At 44.2% G+C, this 17,453-nt stretch overlaps 1 protein-coding gene across 1 annotated transcript in view; it reads right to left on the minus strand.

The window, feature by feature from the left end:
* The window catches only part of IQGAP1 (IQ motif containing GTPase activating protein 1), a 236,125-nt gene that overhangs the window by 143,433 nt on the left and 75,239 nt on the right, over positions 1-17,453 (minus strand). The window contains exon 2 of the mRNA XM_078772909.1: positions 17,129-17,228. Within this exon, the coding sequence (XP_078629035.1) occupies positions 17,129-17,228 (100 nt within the window). The remainder of the gene's footprint in view (positions 1-17,128; positions 17,229-17,453) is intronic.

Raw genomic sequence — 17,453 nt, forward strand, 5'->3', positions numbered from 1 at the left:
GGGAGTTTAGGAGGGGACGGGCAAGGGGGGAGATTTGGAGGGGAGGAGAAGGGGGGAGATTTGGAGGGGAGGGGAAAGGGCAGAGATTTGGATGGGAGGGGCAAGGGGGAGATTTGGAGGGGAGGGGCAAGGGGGGAGATTTGGAGGGGAGGGGCAAGGGGGGAGTTTAGGAGGGGAGGGGCAAGGGGGGAGATTTGAAAGGGATGGGTGATTGGGAGGATTTGGAGGGGAGGGGCAAGGAGGGAGATTTGGAGGGGAGGGGCAAGGGGGGAGAATTGGAGGGGAGGGGCAAGGGGGGAGTTTAGAAAGTGGATGATTAATGAAAGATGAACATTGATAACAAATTGGGTTTATTGTGATTTTCAAGTTAGCGATCCGTTTAAGAACGATGGAGGAGGGGTGGAATGAATGAGAATTTAGAGCATGTAGTGATTTAGAATTATAAGAGATTGAATTTTTTTTTTTAATGGAATGAATTGGAGAGGAAATTGAAAAAAGCCTTTTAAATAGGAAGAACAAGCGTTACGCCTCGGTCCCCCGTCGGTGAAGTGATGCAAGTTGACAAAGTGGAAGACGCAAGGCGGCCATCTTGGATTTTGACGTGGCGACCCAATTTTCAATAGCGTTCTCCCTTATGCATAGATGCACCCACACACCAGATTAGAAGTTAGTAGTTTGTTTATTTTTCAATATATTTCGCTCACAAGGTTCAGACATATATATGATGGCGGCCATCTTGGATTTTCACGTGGCGACCCAATTTTCAATAGCGTTCTTCCTTATGCCTCGTTACACCCACCCGCCAGATTAGAAGTTGGTACTTCGCTTATTTTAAAAGATATTCTGCTCACAAGGTTCAGACATACATGGCGGCGGCCATCTTGTATTTTGACGTGGCGACCCAATTTTCAATAGCGTTCTTCCTTATGCCGAGATACACCCACACACCAGATTAGAAGTTGGTACTTCGCTTATTTTTCAAGATATTGCGCTCACAAGGTTCAGACATACATGGCGGTGACCATCTTGGATTTTGACGTGGGTTGCACCCACACACCAAATTAGAATTCGGTCCTTCGCTTACGCATGCACGCCGGTGCGACAGGGGACAAAAACAGCGTGTTGTAATAAACCACTGAATAAAACACTGCAGGGGAAAGTTTAAACATAATTAAACAGAACCGTGAAGAATAATCTTATATTCAGAAAAATACCAACTGGGAGAGGGCCTTGAGGGACAACCACGAGTCACGTGAACAGGGGAAAAGGTGGAAGGCAAGGAGATAATGGGGGCGGGGCGAGACAGCGCACGTGGACAGGAGCACACGATGGGACAAAAGCACACGAGGAGAAAGGGAAATAAATGTTGTTGGTGGTGTTGTTTTTTTTGGTTTTTTTTTTGGGGGGGGGGGGGGGTAAAAACGTTAGACAAAGAGTAGATGTTCGGGGAATTTTGGGGGAGAAGGGAAAAATCTAAGAACCAAGCAAAACAGCGAAGGAAGAAACAAACTTCGACTGGGGACCGAGGAAGCCTGAGGCAAGGCCGCAACACGTGCAGCAAACAGAAACGATTAATTTCTGAAAGATCAACACCGAGAAACTTCCAAGGGACACACTAGAGTTTCACACACCGAAAGATAAATAGTTTCGACAAAATACAATTGTGAACAATAATTACTTAACTTTGAAAACGTGGAGAACGTGTCCAGCTTCGAAATTCCCTGCCATCGTCTCCGGTAATGACAAAATTGAAGTTGAGTGATTATATATACCAAAGATGTACTTTTAACAAGACCATTTCAAAACAAATACCTCAAGAAAAAAAAGAGGACAGTTTTCCGCTTTAAGGAAAACACGCAGAGTGAATCTTCCTCTTGATGTCCAATGTGGCCTTTTCAAATGAAAGGTGATGCACATGTTTATGTGGTTGTGAGGTTTGGGGTTGGTACTAAACCACCCATATTTAAATTTTTCATCATAAATTTCTAAAATAAATATTACTCCTCTAAAAGGACTGCTAACTGTATGGTACTTGGGGAAACAAGAAGTTGTTTTTTTTTGTATACTGAATCGAGGCTCGTGAAAGAGCTGACATTGACTTCACAAACAAATCAACCAGACAAACAAAATATATGAAAAGAGGGAGCGGAAGACAAGAGAATGGGAAGCACGCAAACACTTGAGATCACACAACATTTAAGAGCAGGGAGATGTGTGGGAGGGAGAGGGCTTGGGGGGAGGAGGCGTGGGAAGGGGGGGGGGGGGGAAGCATAAAACACAAGGACACCAAGGACTTCCAGGACAGAAGTTGGTATTTAAAAAAGTGGAATTGGGGTGAAATTATCGGGGATAGAAAAGATCAAGGTTTTGGATGGGGGAAGATAAGAGATGGTGGTGAACAGCTGTTTTAAAGACCTGGAGGGTGGAGTGGGAGAAAAGAGGAATGAAGGAGTGAAGGTGAGCAGAGAGTCTTGATTTTGGCAGTTTAACCATAAGAGGGTTGCAGGCAGATCTTGTGCGACCTGTAGGAATATTTGCGGGACAGAGCCCAGAGAGAGCTGGGGGGGCAAGGCCAGAGAGGAGTCGGTAGAAGACGGAAAGACCACCAACCTGCCTGCGGTGAGTGAGTGAGAGGCCCTTGGAGTTAGCTTCATCGCGGGAGATTCCAATGATTCTGAATGCTTTGCTTTCAACAGCGTGAAGACGAGCTAGGTGTGAGGCAGGAGCACCAGCCCAGAGGGGAGAGCAGTATTCCATTGAGCTGCGGATGAAAGCCTTGTACGTGGTGAGGAGCTCAGGTGTGCCAAGGAAGGACTTCGCACGACGGAGGATGCCCAGTCGGCGACTGGCTTTGGAGGCCAGATTTGAAATGTGGTTTTCCCAGGAAAGATCATGGCAGATAGTGAGACCCAAACGTTTGAGTGACAGAACTTCTTGGAGAGGATTATTCAGAAAGTAGATGGGAGGGTTGTCCAGTCGGTCTTTTCGGAGAGACATCGTAAGAGTGTGAGATTTGTCAGGATTGAAAGACATGTTCCACTTGTTTGCCCAGTCTGTTATTTTGTCCAGGTCTGCAGAGAGTGAGGAGGCTGCAGACTGCCGATCTGAGGGATCAAGAATGGAGCGACAGAGAGTAAAGTCATCAGCAAAGAGATAGAGAGGATTTTCAAGAGAGTCGGAGAGATCATTGATGAAGACCAGAAAAAGCACAGGGCCCAGAACACTGCCTTGGGGAACTCCAGCCTGAACAGGAAGAGGAGATGAGAGAAACCCATTCAGGGCCACACGTTGACTACGACTAGAGAGGAAGTCCGCCAGCTATGCGTGGAGATTTTCCATGGATACCAACAGAGGAGAGTTTGGTGAGCAGAGCGGGGTGCCAGACCGTATCGAAGGCACGTGATATGTCAAGGGAGACAGCTCTAATTTCCTGTTTGGCATTGAGGACCTCCATCCATTGCTGAGAAAGCAGTAGCAGCATGTCCAGAGTAGAGTGACCAGGTCTGAAACCAAATTGATGATCAGAGATCAAGCCATTGGAGAAGAGGAAAGATTTCATATCTGAAGCAATGATGGATTCCATGACTTTACTGATAATTGAGAGAAGGCTGATTGGTCTGTAGTTGCTGGGATCTGTTTTTGCACCTTTTTTGTGCAAAGCGGTGATGTTGGCAGATTTCCAAACAGATGGCAGATGACCTTGAGCAAAAGAGAGCGTGAAGAGAACAGAGAGAGGGAGTGAAAGAGCGGAAGAACAAGATTTTAGGACCCGTGGGCTGATGCCGTCAGGTCCAGTTGCAGAATCAGAGTCGAGGGTTGACAGAAACTTTTCCACCTTGTCAGGAGGAAAGGACACAGAGTCCAGGAGCAGCTGGGTACGACTGGGTACGGTGGGTACAGAGAGGGATGGGTTTGGGACACAAGATTTAGAGGCAAACACAGAGTTGAGGCATTCAGCTTTTTCACGCGCGGAGTCAGCCGTGTGGCCGTTTGAGGTGAGGGAGGGGATGGAGGGGGAACAAACACCAGAAACAGATTTGACCAGACACCACCAGGATTTGGAAGAGGGAGACAGATAAGAGAGTTCTGTCCTGAGAACGGAGAGATATTGTTTCCTGGCTCTCCTGAGGGTGGACACACACTTGTTTCGGGCTTTGTGAAAGGAAACGAGATTTCCTTCCGTTGGATTTGCTTTCCAGGAGACGAAAGCCATACAAGTTACCATACAAAGTTACCCCATACAAGACTTTATCGACAGGAGAATGGTAAATTTTTAGTTGTGAATTGTCAGTCACAAACATAAAAACATTTGTTATGTTTAATTTAGCAAAAGGTCTTCATGAAAGTGAAGTATTTGAGTCTAAATGGATATCGACTGTGAAAGTATTGTTGATCACTGTAGTTATTCCAAGACACGGTATGATTTCGCTAACTTTTATAAATCATGGTTTAGAACTAAATAGTAAAATAAAATAAAATTATAGACACGAGTGTGCAGATTTGCCATGATAAAGTCCACAGTAACTTCCTGTGCTCAAATTAGTATATTCAAGTTTTACTTCAAACCTTTATTTACTGCAACTCTCTCCAGTCCTCAACCTTTATTTACTGCAACTCTCTCCAGTCCTCAACCTTTATTTACTGCAACTCTCTCCAGTCCTCAACCTTTATTTACTGTAACTCTCTCCAGTCATCAACCTTTATTTACTGCAACTCTCTCCAGTCCTCAACCTTTATTTACTGCAACTCTCTCCAGTCCTCAACCTTTATTTACTGCAACTCTCTCCAGTCCTCAACCTTTATTTACTGCAACTCTCTCCAGTCCTCAACCTTTATTTACTGCAACTCTCTCCAGTCCTCAACCTTTATTTACTGCAACTCTCTCCAGTCCTCAACCGTTATTTACTGCAACTCTCTCCAGTCCTCAACCTTTATTTACTGCAACTCTCTCCAGTCCTCAACCTTTATTTACTGCAACTCTCTCCAGTCCTCAACCTTTATTTACTGTAACTCTCTCCAGTCCTCAACCTTTATTTACTGCAACTCACTCCAGTCCTCAACCTTTATTTACTGCAACTCTCTCCAGTCCTCAACCTTTATTTACTGCAACTCTCTCCAGTCCTCAACCTTTATTTACTGCAACTCTCTCCAGTCCTCAACACTTATTTACTGCAACTCTCTCCAGTCCTCAACCCTTATTTACTGCAACTCTCTCGTCCTCAACCCTTATTTACTGCAACTCTCTCCAGTCCTCAAACCTTATTTACTGCAAATCTCTCCAATCCTCGAACCTTATTTACTGCAAATCTCTCCAGTCCTCAATCCTTATTTACTGCAACTCTCTCCAGTCTTCAACCTTTATTTACTGCAACTCTCTCCAGTCCTCAACCCTTATTTACTGCAACTCTCTCCAGTCCTCAACCTTAATTTACTGCAACTCTCTCCAGTCCTCAATCCTTATTTACTGCAACTCTCTCCAGTCCTCAACCCTTATTTACTGCAACTCTCTCCAGTCCTCAACCCTTATTTACTGCAACTCTCTCCAGTCCTCAACCCTTATTTACTGCAACTCTCTCCAGTCCTCAACCCTTATTTACTGCAACTCTCTCCAGTCCTCAACCCTTATTTACTGCTACTCTCTCCAGTCCTCAACCCTTATTTACTGCAACTCTCTCCAGTCCTCAGCCCTTATTTACTGCAACTCTTTCCAGTCCTCAACCTTTATTTACTTCAACTCTTTCCAGTCCTCAACCCATATTTACTGCAACTCTCTCCAGTCCTCAAACCTTATTTACTGCAAATCTCTCCAGTCCTCGAACCTTATTTACTGCAAATCTTCCCAGTCCTTAGCTCTTACACAAGCCTCGATCTTGTATACAAAAAAAAAGGAAAAAAAAGAAGAAGTCCTTGAACCTTATTCACTGCAACTCTCTCCAATCCTCGAACCGTATCTACTGCAACTCTCTCCAGTCCTCAGAGTTAATGTACAGTAATGTGTAAATTTTGCTATGGCAAACATAATCTTCCTGTTCGATTTAAAAGTTACTTTTCAAAATTACAGTGCCTTCAGAAAGTATTCATACCCCTTCATTTGTTCACAATTTGTTACAGCCTGAAGTTAAAATGGATTAAATTGAGATTTTTATGTCTCTGATCTACACATCGAGAGAGCGATTCCACAGGGCGAGCGATTACCACAGGGCGAGCGATTACCACAGGGCGAGCGATTCCACAGGGCGAGCGATTCCACAGGGCGAGCGATTCCACAGTGCGAGCGATTCCACAGGGCGAGCGATTCCACAGGGCGAGCGATTCCACAGGGCGAGCGATTCCACAGGGCGAGCGATTCCACATTTCAGGACATCGGATATGCGAACTCTGTCTCCGTTCACCGCAACACGTCCAATTTTCGACTTGGCGCATGTTCGCCGCAACATGTCCACATTTCAGGACGTCCAAAATTCGATATCATTCAACGTTCAACGCAACACGTCCACATTTCAAGAAGTCCGAAATTTGATCCCTTTCAATGTCCACCACAACACGTCCACATTTCAGGATGGCTCCATCCACAGACAGGCAAGATCGACAAACTAAAAACTGACCCTGGAACTGATCCCAACCTGTAGCTTCTCAGAGGCATTACCTCAACAAAAACCTTTTGAACCGATTCCTGGGATGCAAGTGCCTTTGGCTAGACAGATAACAGGTTGGCTGCACCAGCTCACCAGGCAAAAACAGGCAATGTTTTTATGGCCGGATGCCCTTCCTGATGCCAACCCTTAGTTGCCTCTTACGATGTGCAGGGATACGGTGTACCTATTCTAAATCAGGGTACACACCGGGACTGTGTGTGTGTGTTTTTAATGTCTGGCTTCCTTCTTGTGACTACGGTGCAGTAAATGGTCTTCATGTTTGTGTGTGCGTGTGTTTGTGGGCAGGGGAGGAGGGAGGAGGGAGGGGAGGAGGGAGGGTAGGAGAGAGGGGAGGAGAGAGAGAGGGAAGCGGGAGGAGGGAAGGGTTAGTATAATCGCACAATGTTAGGCAATAAAAAAAAAATGGGTACGTAAAAACAAAAAGGGAGCTCTGTCTACTGTAACGCCATGGCTTGCAAAAGCAACCTGAATAGCGTTCACCAAGTTGTGGTTGATCATATTCAAAGAGGTTGTTTTTATACACACCCAAACTTCCCTGGCCTTGTGACTAATTAAGTACACAGGTATTTCTGACTTCATTTGTCTTTCACGAGCCTCGATTCAGTATACAAAAAAAAAAAAAAAAAAAAAAAAAAAAAGAGCCCTTGTGAAGTGGCTTAAGCACTCCAGCAAGCACTGCAACGAAATGGGTCATAAGGAACGGCTTGCTTGGCAAGCTGATTGCTACTGGGTGAAATGGCTGAGGAATTTTAAAAACAGATCGCAGCTGTAGTTGAGTATCCCCTATCTATTCTATCCCATGGAAGAATGAATAAAGTTTATTTAAAAAAAAAAAAAAAAAAAAAATAACCCAGGAGAATCACAGACTCACCTAAATAAATGCATATATACACTTAGTTATACAAATCGCTAAAAATGGTACATTTTGTCAGATTTTGCTCCAGATTTGGACATTTTATTTAGTCCACAGGATCCAATCCTCATATCCAAATCCAGATTTTGATGATATGCTTCAATTTTGTAATGATAATCGATCGTGTTTCCAAGGCAAGGCACGTTTGAATAGGCCGAAACAAAATGGCAGCTTAAGAACCCAGTGAGGTGCAGTGGGCTGACCAAGATGGCGGACCACCCTATTGGTAAGCCTTTTTCGTTTTGTTTTTTTTCTTTTCTTACGAGCACCTCGTCAATCATTTTCAAAATGGGTGTTATAACACTCCCAAACACCCAGTTTTCATCACTGCAATCTGATGAAGGTCCAGGTGTATGCATGCAAAGTTTGGGGCCACTATGTTTCATGCTTTTGGAGTTATGGAGGTGACAGACGGACAGACGGACACTGCCTTTTATTATTATATAGATGCAGGTTAGAAAGCAAAATCAAGACACATTATTTGTACTTAAGGTGGCAGGATAACTCAGTCAACAGTACATTTGTCACCAAATGGTCATCTTTTGATCCCCAACAATATTGGAACTTGAGCACAAACTGCAACCCTGGTAAGAAGCCTGAAAGGTTAACAGAACACCATCCTTCAGCCCAGGAAACAAAGTCCCATCTACGTTTAGTTTGGGCCATGGATACGTGCCGGCATGCCAGCCAACTCCAAGATTGGAGAGGCCAATAACACAACATGTAGAGATGTAGATAAGGCACAGGAACGAGGCTCCAAATGGCCTATTGTGATCATAACTTGTATTTGACAGTTATAAAGGTACGTATACATGAAGCAATACAATTGCTCATAACAGTAACAAATTTGCTTGACGAGGATACCATAACGACGACATGAATGAATATGTTCCAGGTGAGCCAAAAATGGTTAAATAGGTGTGAATGACCTCGATCCAACTTCACTGCGATGTGCAAGCAATGGAAAATAAATAAATAAAAAGACACGTTCACCACCTGCAAGAAAAACCCGTTCAGCAGGTCCCAGTTTAACTTGCACATTGCTAATGGCAACTATCTTAAGAACACATTTTTGTGAACCTGAAGGACAATGATGGAAACTGTTGCATTACCAAGTATTGCATCAGGAAGAGGTAACACCTTTACAATGAATCAGCGCTTAGACGGGTTTGATGAATGGCCTTCCCTTCATGCAGAGAGAAAAAAAAAGAAAAGAAAAAACAAAGGTGTGGTACGATTCCGAAGTTATAGTTTGAACACTACCTAACATCACATTGTAAACAGTTCGAGCACTCCACACCATACGGTTCGAGCACCCCACCCCGCATGGTTTGAGCACCCCACCCCGCACCACATTATAAACATAGCTCAATGCACTGAATGAATCTTTTAGAAACACGAGCCACTCAATTGTTGTTGTTCAAAAGTCAGAAAGAGTGGTTAATGAATTTACCGGCCGACAGCGGCTGGGCAGACAACCACCAAATTTGACACAGACCACGTCCGAGCCAGGGAATGTCTGAAGACTATTTTCATCCACCACCTCATCCTTTAAAGACCCAAAAGACACTCTTTTACATGTAAATGCTTCATTGATAACATTACACGCTTCAGTTAAGACCCATACAGCCCTTGAAAACCGCAAATACCCCCCAAGGCCTTTAAGACCTTTGCAACCCTGAAGACCGTTTTGACCCTTAAGACCCCAGAGGACCCCTTACCCACCAGAATCGCCTCACGTCACTCAACCCCACCCCTGTGTCTCTCCCCCCTCTCCTTCCATTAAGGGTCTTTGGGGTCCAAAGTGTATTTGGGGTGGTAAAGGGGTCTTAAGGGTGTTTGGGGTCTTTGGAGACTTAAGGGGTCTCATTTCCCCAAGCATGTATAAAGTCTTCTCTCAAGCATGCTAGAAAGAGTATTAGTGGTCTTTGGTATCTTTAAAGGCCAAGGTAGTGGATGAAAATACTGTTAGGAAAATCCCCGGGTAGGAGTTGGTCTGTGTACCAAATTTGGTGGTTGTCGGCCAAGAAACCCACAAGAAGAAACGTGTATGACATTTGGACATGTTGACTTAGATGCTGTACAAAGAATTTTACAAAATAGGTAAAAGCCTCACTCAAGACTCCACTCCTGAGTCTTGAGGGGGGGGGGGGGGGGCCCATATGCACGTTAACTCCTCCTGTTTGGTAAGAACCCTTAACTCCTCTTGACCCCCCCCCCCCTTCCCCACTCCTCTTCTTCCCCCCCCCCCCCCCACTCTTCTTTATCCCCTCTCTTCTTCTTTCTCCACCCCCCCCCCCACTCTTCTTTATCCCCTCTCTTCTTCTTTCTCCACCCCCCCCCCCCCACTCTTCTTTATCCCCACTCTTCTTCTTTCTCCACCCCCCCCCCCCCCCACGAGCTGAGAATCTCTGGTGAGACCTTGGCTGGTATGCACCACCAAACTCGGTTTGCATTCTGCACAACCTGCATCTTGGTTGACCATCACTTCTGCCCAATCTTTCAGACAAATACTGAATTGTCACAGTGGACCTATGTTTGAAGACTTTCGGCTTGTACCAGAGGACTGAATATGAAGCACTAAATCCCAGTCATCAAAAGTGCAACATTTAGCACAACATTGACATGCAAGCACATGAATACATTCAACTTCCTATCTGTATGAGGAACCCCAGAGGGGAAAGTGTGGGGTCAGACTATACCCTAGGCTACAAATGAGGCAAATACTTTTGCCATGTTCAATGGGTTATTGGCATAATCAACAATGACCGCAATGCGGTAATTAAATGTATATTTTTCACCTCCCCTTTCCACTTAACTCCCTTGTCCTTGCTGTTCAAGGTATTATATACAATTCATCTCTGACGGTCTTCATCGTTTGGTTCAATACCAATTACAAGTCTGACGGACAGCTCGGTCTGGTTTCAGGCAAATAGTGTACTCACTCTGAACAGGAGCAGCAGGAAAGGTGATGTTATTATCCTTTGGGGTATATAAATTACAGTAGATCTGGGGTGCACCTCAAGAACATCAGAGGTGTTGCAGTTACCAAGTTTGCACCCTCTTGCTCTCTGTGGTAATAAACCTTTTGTTCATAAAAACCTGTGCCTGTCATTCAAGGTCCGGGACTTTGCCATTAAGCACGACTGAATTGGCTTTAAAAATCCGGTAACGGGTTGATTGGGAATGAACATTTAACGCGCATATGGGGCCTTTCAAAAATTAATGCTTTTTTTTTTTTTTTTTTTTTAAGGGATGCACGTATAGGCTTGATTAAACTTTACCAATTAATTTACCACTCGACCCAAGCAAGGCAAATGGAAATCTGACAGCAAAAAAGCCCGACATTGTATAATCAGAAGAGGCCTTTACAGGCCTAATGTGTGAAGCCCACAGGAAATAAGATGGATGGCGGCCATATCATTTTGTCTCGGCCACGATGGTGAATGGAGTCAAGCGACAGATGTGGGTGTGCTTCGGCAGCTGTCCGACCAATGGGTGCACATTTGAAAAATCCACCAACAACAATAACAACGTGAAGGTCTTGTATACTTGCTACATGTCACAGGTAAAAAAGCACATTCATTTGATTTATATCTCAGGATGTGTGTACAGATTTAAAAACAAAATAATATACATTAGTCGATTTAGGTTAAAGGCATGGGGATTAGGCTATTCACCGTAGGTTGCCAGCTCAAAAGGGAAATGGAATATCCACTACCCTCAATAAGTATTGCAACAGTAAAGTCAAATTTGTTTTTATTTCTATACACTCAAGATATTTTTCCCAGTGTGTACCCTGGATTAGAATAGGTACACCGTATCCCTGCGTGTCGTAAGAGACGACTAAGAGGGTTGGCGTCAGGAAGGGCATCCGGCCATAAAAACGTTGCCTCAAAAAGCGAACCATGACAATTACAACTACATATGGGCAGGGTACAGCCCGAAGTGGAGATCGGTTTCTGAGGTTTGGGACATGGAATGTAGGGACAATCACAGGGAGATCACGAGAAGTGGTGGAAATATTGGTCAGAAGAAGAGTGGACATATGTTGTGTGCAAGAGACGAGATGGAAGGGAAGTGATGTGAGAATGGTGATTGGTGAAGGGTATGAAGGGACAGAAATACAAGTTTGTATGGCAAGGGTGCCCGGAGGGCGTGAATGGTGTTAGTGTCCTGTTTTCTGAGGAGTTTGTAGACAGTGTGGTGAGTGTGACTAGAGTGAGTGATAGGTTGATGATGGTGAAAATGATGATTGGAAAACTCTTGGTAAACGTCATCTCGGGATATGCTCCGCAGGTTGGTCGGAGCGATGAAGAGAAGGACAAGTTCTGGTGTGCGATAGAGAAGCTGATGGAAAACGTGAAAGATGAGGAAGTTGTCGTGGTAGGAGGAGACCTAAATGGACATGTGGGAAGGAGTATGGACGGTTTTGAGGGAGTTCATGGGGGTTACGGATATGGTGTGAGAAATGGAGAAGGTGAAAGGATTTTGGAGTTTGCTGATGGAGCTGATTTGTTGATTTGTAATACTCAGTTCCAGAAAGAGGATAATAAGCTTGTTACATACACGTCAAGTGGGTCGACGACAACCGTTGACTCCGTGATGGTGCGTAGGCGAGAGAGGGGGCACCTCCGGGACACAAAGGTGATCCCGGGGGAGGAGGCTGTTTCACAGCACCACTTGGTTGTCTGCGACATAAGGGTGAAAGGTGCGAGGAGAGCTCGGCAGGTGAAGTACCAACCGAGAATGAAGGTGTGGAGGTTGAAAGAGGTGACAGTAAGGGAGGCATTAAAAGAGAGGCTGAGTAGGGCAGAGGATGATGTGGTTGAGCTTGAAAGTGGTTGGATGTCAATGAAAGCTAGTCTGTTGGGAGCCATTGGTGAGGTATGTGGATGGACAAAAGGACCATCGAGGCACTCGGAAACATGGTGGTGGGATGATGAAGTTGGAAAGAGGATTGACGAGAAGAGGAAGAAGTTCAAGGAGTGGCAGAAGGCGAAGGGTACGGCAGCAGAAACAGCAGAGCATGAAAGTTATAAGGCAGCCAAGAAGGCTGCAAAGAAAGAGGTAGCAAAGGCGCAGGAGGCATGCAGGAAAATGTTCGGAGAACGCTTGGATTCAGAAGAGGGTCAGAGAGCGGTATTCAGGATTGCAAAGCAGATAACGAAAGAGAGGTGTGATGTGATGGGGGTGAGTTGCTTGAAGGATGAAGTGGGACAAATCGTTGTGGACCCAGATGGAATTAAAGGAAGATGGAAAAGATATATGGAAATGCTGTTGAATACAGAGAATGAATGGGATGGCAACATAGAGAGTAACCCAGTTTTAGGACCGGCAGAGAAGATAACTGAGAAGGAAGTTGAGGAAGCGATAAAAGCAATGAAGAGTAGAAAAGCGGGCGGGCCGACGGGAGTTGTGGGAGATATGTTGAAGGCAGCAGGAAGTTGGGGTGTGAAGAGAATGACAGAGATCTGTAATCTGGTGGTGAAAGAAGGCTACATTCCAGTGGCTTGGGAACTGAGTACCCTCATCCCTCTATACAAGGGGAAAGGTGACCCTCTGTAGTGTAACTCGTACCGAGCGATAAAGTTATTGGAGCATGGAATGTATTGGAAAGGGTGTTAGAGAGGAGGATAAGGAAGAAAGTGAAGATCGACAAAATGCAGTTTGGATTTATGCCAGGAAGAGGAACGACAGACGCGCTTTTCATTGTGAGGCAGTTGCAGGAGAAGTACATGGAGAAGAGGAAGAAGTTGTTTCTTGGGTTTGTTGATCTGGAGAAAGCATTCGATAGGGTTCCACGCAAAGTATTGACATGGGCATTGAGGAAGTTCGGAGTGGAGGAATGGTTGATCAGAGTAGTGATGGCAATGTACAAAAGAGCGCGCGCGCACAGCTGTAAGGACGAAGGACGGGAACAGTGGTGAGTTTGAGGTGAAGGTGGGAGTGCATCAGGGGTCGGTACTAAGTCCACTACTATTTGTAGCTGTGATGGAGGTGCTGGCTCAGAACGTAAAGGAGGGTATACCATGGGAGTTGTTGTATGCAGATGATCTGGTGTTGATTGCGGAAAGTATGGATGGACTGAAGGAAAAATGAACAAGTGGAAGGAATGTATGGAGACAAAAGGTCTGAAGGTGAATATCGGAAAGACGAAGGTGATGGCAAGTGGTAAAGCATGTGGTGAGGTGGAAAGAACTGGGAAGTGACCCTGTGCTATGTGTAGGAAGGGTGTCAGAGTGACCTCCATTCAATGTACAATGTACACTGAGTGGGTTCATCAAAAATGCAGTGGTCTGAGAGGGTCATTAACCAGTGTGGCAGCTACATTCAAATGGAAGGTGTGCACAGAGGGAGCTGCAGATGGAGGAAATGTTGAGTTGGATCTTGGAGACGGCGTGAAGCTGGAAGGTGTGAAAACATTTTGCTACCTCGGAGACATGCTGAATGGAGAAGGTGGATCAGACTCGGCAACGGTTGCTAGAGTGAGATGTGCATGGAAGAAGTTTCGGGAACTGAGTGGCGTGCTGGTGAGGAGGGGAGTGTCGTTGAGGCTGAAGGGAAAGGTGTATGCTGCATGTGTGAGAAGTGTTACGATTTATGGGAGCGAGACATGGGTAATGAACGTAGAGCAGCAACGAAGGTTGGAAAGGGTGGAAATGTGAATGGTTTGATGGATGTGCTGAGTATCGTTGAGAGAGAGGAAGACAAATGATGAATTGCGAAAGATGATGGGAATAGAGCCTGTGATTGATGCTGTGAAGATGAACAGGTTGAGATGGTTTGGTCATGTGCTGAGGAAGGATGAAAGTGACTGGTTGATAAGAGTGATGGAAATGAATGTAGAAGGAAGTAGAGGACGGGGAAGATCGAGAAAGACTTGGCTAAAGATGGTGGAAGAAGAAATGCGGGCAAGGGGGTTAACAAGGAGAGATGCAGAAAATAGGGCAAAATGGAGAAGATTGTCATGGGGACCGCAAGGCTAACCCCCGCTCTAGCAGGGAAAATGGCCTTTAAAATGCATGTTGTTGTTGTTGTTGTATACTCAAGATATTTGATTCTATACTCGATATATTATTATTTGAATAATAATTAAGTCAAAGATATTATTTGTTTCTAAAGGTGGTTCGTTACTCAAGATATTTGATGCCTGGTGTTGACTTAGCGGTTAGGGTGCAGGCTCGGGATCGTTCGAATCCCGGTAGATCGTTGAATTAACGTCAGGGGGGTTGACTCAGCCTGTCATCCTTCGGAGGTCGGCAAATTGAGTACCAGCTTGCTGAGATGAATGATCCCGGTGTGCACCCAGATTTAGAATAGGTACACCGTATCCCTGCATGTCCTAAGAGGTGACTAAAGGGTTAGTGTCAGGAAGGGCATCTGGCCATAAAAACATTTCCTCAAAAAGGGAACCATGATCATCGTCATGGGGCCCGCAAGGCTAAACCCTGCTTTCGCAGGGAAAATAGCTTTAAAAAGGGGATTTTTTTTATTTATATTCTCAAGAAATTTGGATTTGAGATCAAAAGATGAATATGAGGCAAGAGTACAGAAGGTGAGTTTTTATTTCATGGTATTTCTATGTATATATGTTTTACCATTGTCGAAGAACAACACTTTCTATGTTCAGTCTCCCCATTTTAGGTCAGCATAAGAATTGGAATAAATGACTGACAGGTGTTTCTTGCTGCACTGATTGTTCACATAAGACTTGTGAACATCTCGTCTTGATTTTAGTCTTTGCTTTGCCTTGGGAGTCTGTATTTGGAGTCAGTCGACATAAACCAAGATGAAGACCAGAGAATTGTCTAAGAAAGAAAAGCAAGCAATTTGAAAGCTGAAAGAACAGAATATTTCAATTAGAACCATATCACAACACCTGGAATACAACACTTTGGAATATATTGAGGGGGAAAACATGAGTGTACTTAGCAATAGACAATGGCAAGGTTGGCAAAGGAAGACAACTGCAGTTGATGACAGAAACCTCAATAGAGCTGTGATGAAAAACCCGAAAACAACTGTCAGTGGCATCACCAACAACCTCCAGAGTGCAGGGGTGAAAGTGTCACAATCTACCGTTCGCTGAAGACTTCAATAGCAGAATTACAGAGGCTACACCACAAGATGCAAACCTCTCACCAGCAAAAATAGAATGTAGAGAGGTGAGCCAGTTGAGTTCTGGAGCGAAGTTTTAGGAACAGTTGAGACCAAGATAAACCTTTACCAAAGAAGATGAAAAGGTGAAAGTGTGGCAAAAGGAAGGAACTGCATGTGATCAAAAACCTCATGTGTGAAGCATGGTGGTGGTCATGACATGGCTTGGGCTTGTATGGCTGCCTCTGGAACTGGCTCTCTTATCTTTATTGATGATGTAACTAATGATGGTGGCATCAGAATGAATGCAGAAGAGTACAGAAACATTTTGTCTGTCTATGTACAAGAAAATTCAACCAAACTCATTGGGCGGCATTTCACCTGCAGCAAGACAATAACCCAAAACACACTGCCAATGCAACCAAGGATCTCAACAGGGGGAAAAGTGGAAAGTTTTAGACTGGACAAGTCAATCTCCTGATTTAAATACAATCTCGCATGAATTTCACTTGCTGAAGAGGAGTCTAAAGTCAGAAACCCCCAAAACAAAACAACTGACAATGTCTGCAGTAAAGGCCTGAAAAGCATCTCAAAGGAAGATCAAGAGTTTGGTGATGTCCAACCCGATGCTGGATGCAATTATTGCATGCAAGAGATATGTAATGAAATACAAATACTACTTTAATTAGGTTTAAGTTAATCTGTTCGAACACTTATACTTACATAAAATGGGTGGAGGGGAGGGGACTGAACATAAAAGCGTTGTTGTTTTACAATGGTAAAACATATACATAAAAATATCAATAAATAAAGACTGACCTTCTGTATGCTTGCCTCATATTAATCTTTTTATCTCAAATCCAAATTTAATGAGTAAATAGAAATAATAACAAATTTGACTTCACTGTTTCAATACTTATGGAGGGTACTGTATATTAGCATTCATCCTCACAAGATGCCAAATTGTGCTTTTTTCTCCATTCCTTTGGGATTCAAAAATCTATCGAGGAATTTGTCTTTGGCAGGGAGTTGCGGTTTGTTTAAGGGGAGACGTCGAAGCTGGCGGTGCGACGTCGTCATGCCATTAAGAAAGCATCATGTTGCATGATCAGCCAGAGTCTTTTCACCCATCTTGGGATGGTATAATTAACAAGATTAACTTAATGTAACTTAAAGTGGGAATAACTCAGAAGTCCGAGTATAGACAATGGATGGAGCAATCTCATACTCCAGACAAGGTGTGAACTGTGCGATTCAACTAATGGAGAGAAGGCACAAGTTACCTTAGTGTTACGGATGAGATAAACAATTCCAAAATCAAGACGAGATTAAAGTTACACTTGTCATTTTCTTGTTGGAAGTGGTGTCAAAGAATTGTGGTTTCAAAAAAGAAGGCAAGGTGCACAACCACATTGAAAAATATATATTAAATAAGAATAACGATGCCAGAGATGGTTACCTTTTTGCTTCCTCGAGGTGACAAAGGTACTCGTAGGCAATGTTCTGCATTCGGCGTTCATCCATTTCCTCTGCCGACAAACGCTCATTATCAAGTACAGCTGCAGACAAACAATGGAGGGGGCAGGGAAAGTTTGGAAGGACATTTTAGAACGACGTATTACACCGAGGTATCCGATCAATAAGAATACTCACAACAAAACATGAATGGGGAAAGCAAAGCTATTTCAGGTAATTACTTCGTGTGATGTAATCAGTTTTACCCCCACACACTCAAAACAAAAAGCAGGTTTAAGCAATTATTTCCTGCCCATCTTACCAGTTAC

Source organism: Myxine glutinosa, chromosome 2 (genome assembly GCF_964187855.1).
Source record: "Myxine glutinosa chromosome 2, kmMyxGlut1.1, whole genome shotgun sequence".
In the NCBI taxonomy this organism is placed as follows: Eukaryota; Metazoa; Chordata; class Myxini; order Myxiniformes; family Myxinidae; genus Myxine; species Myxine glutinosa.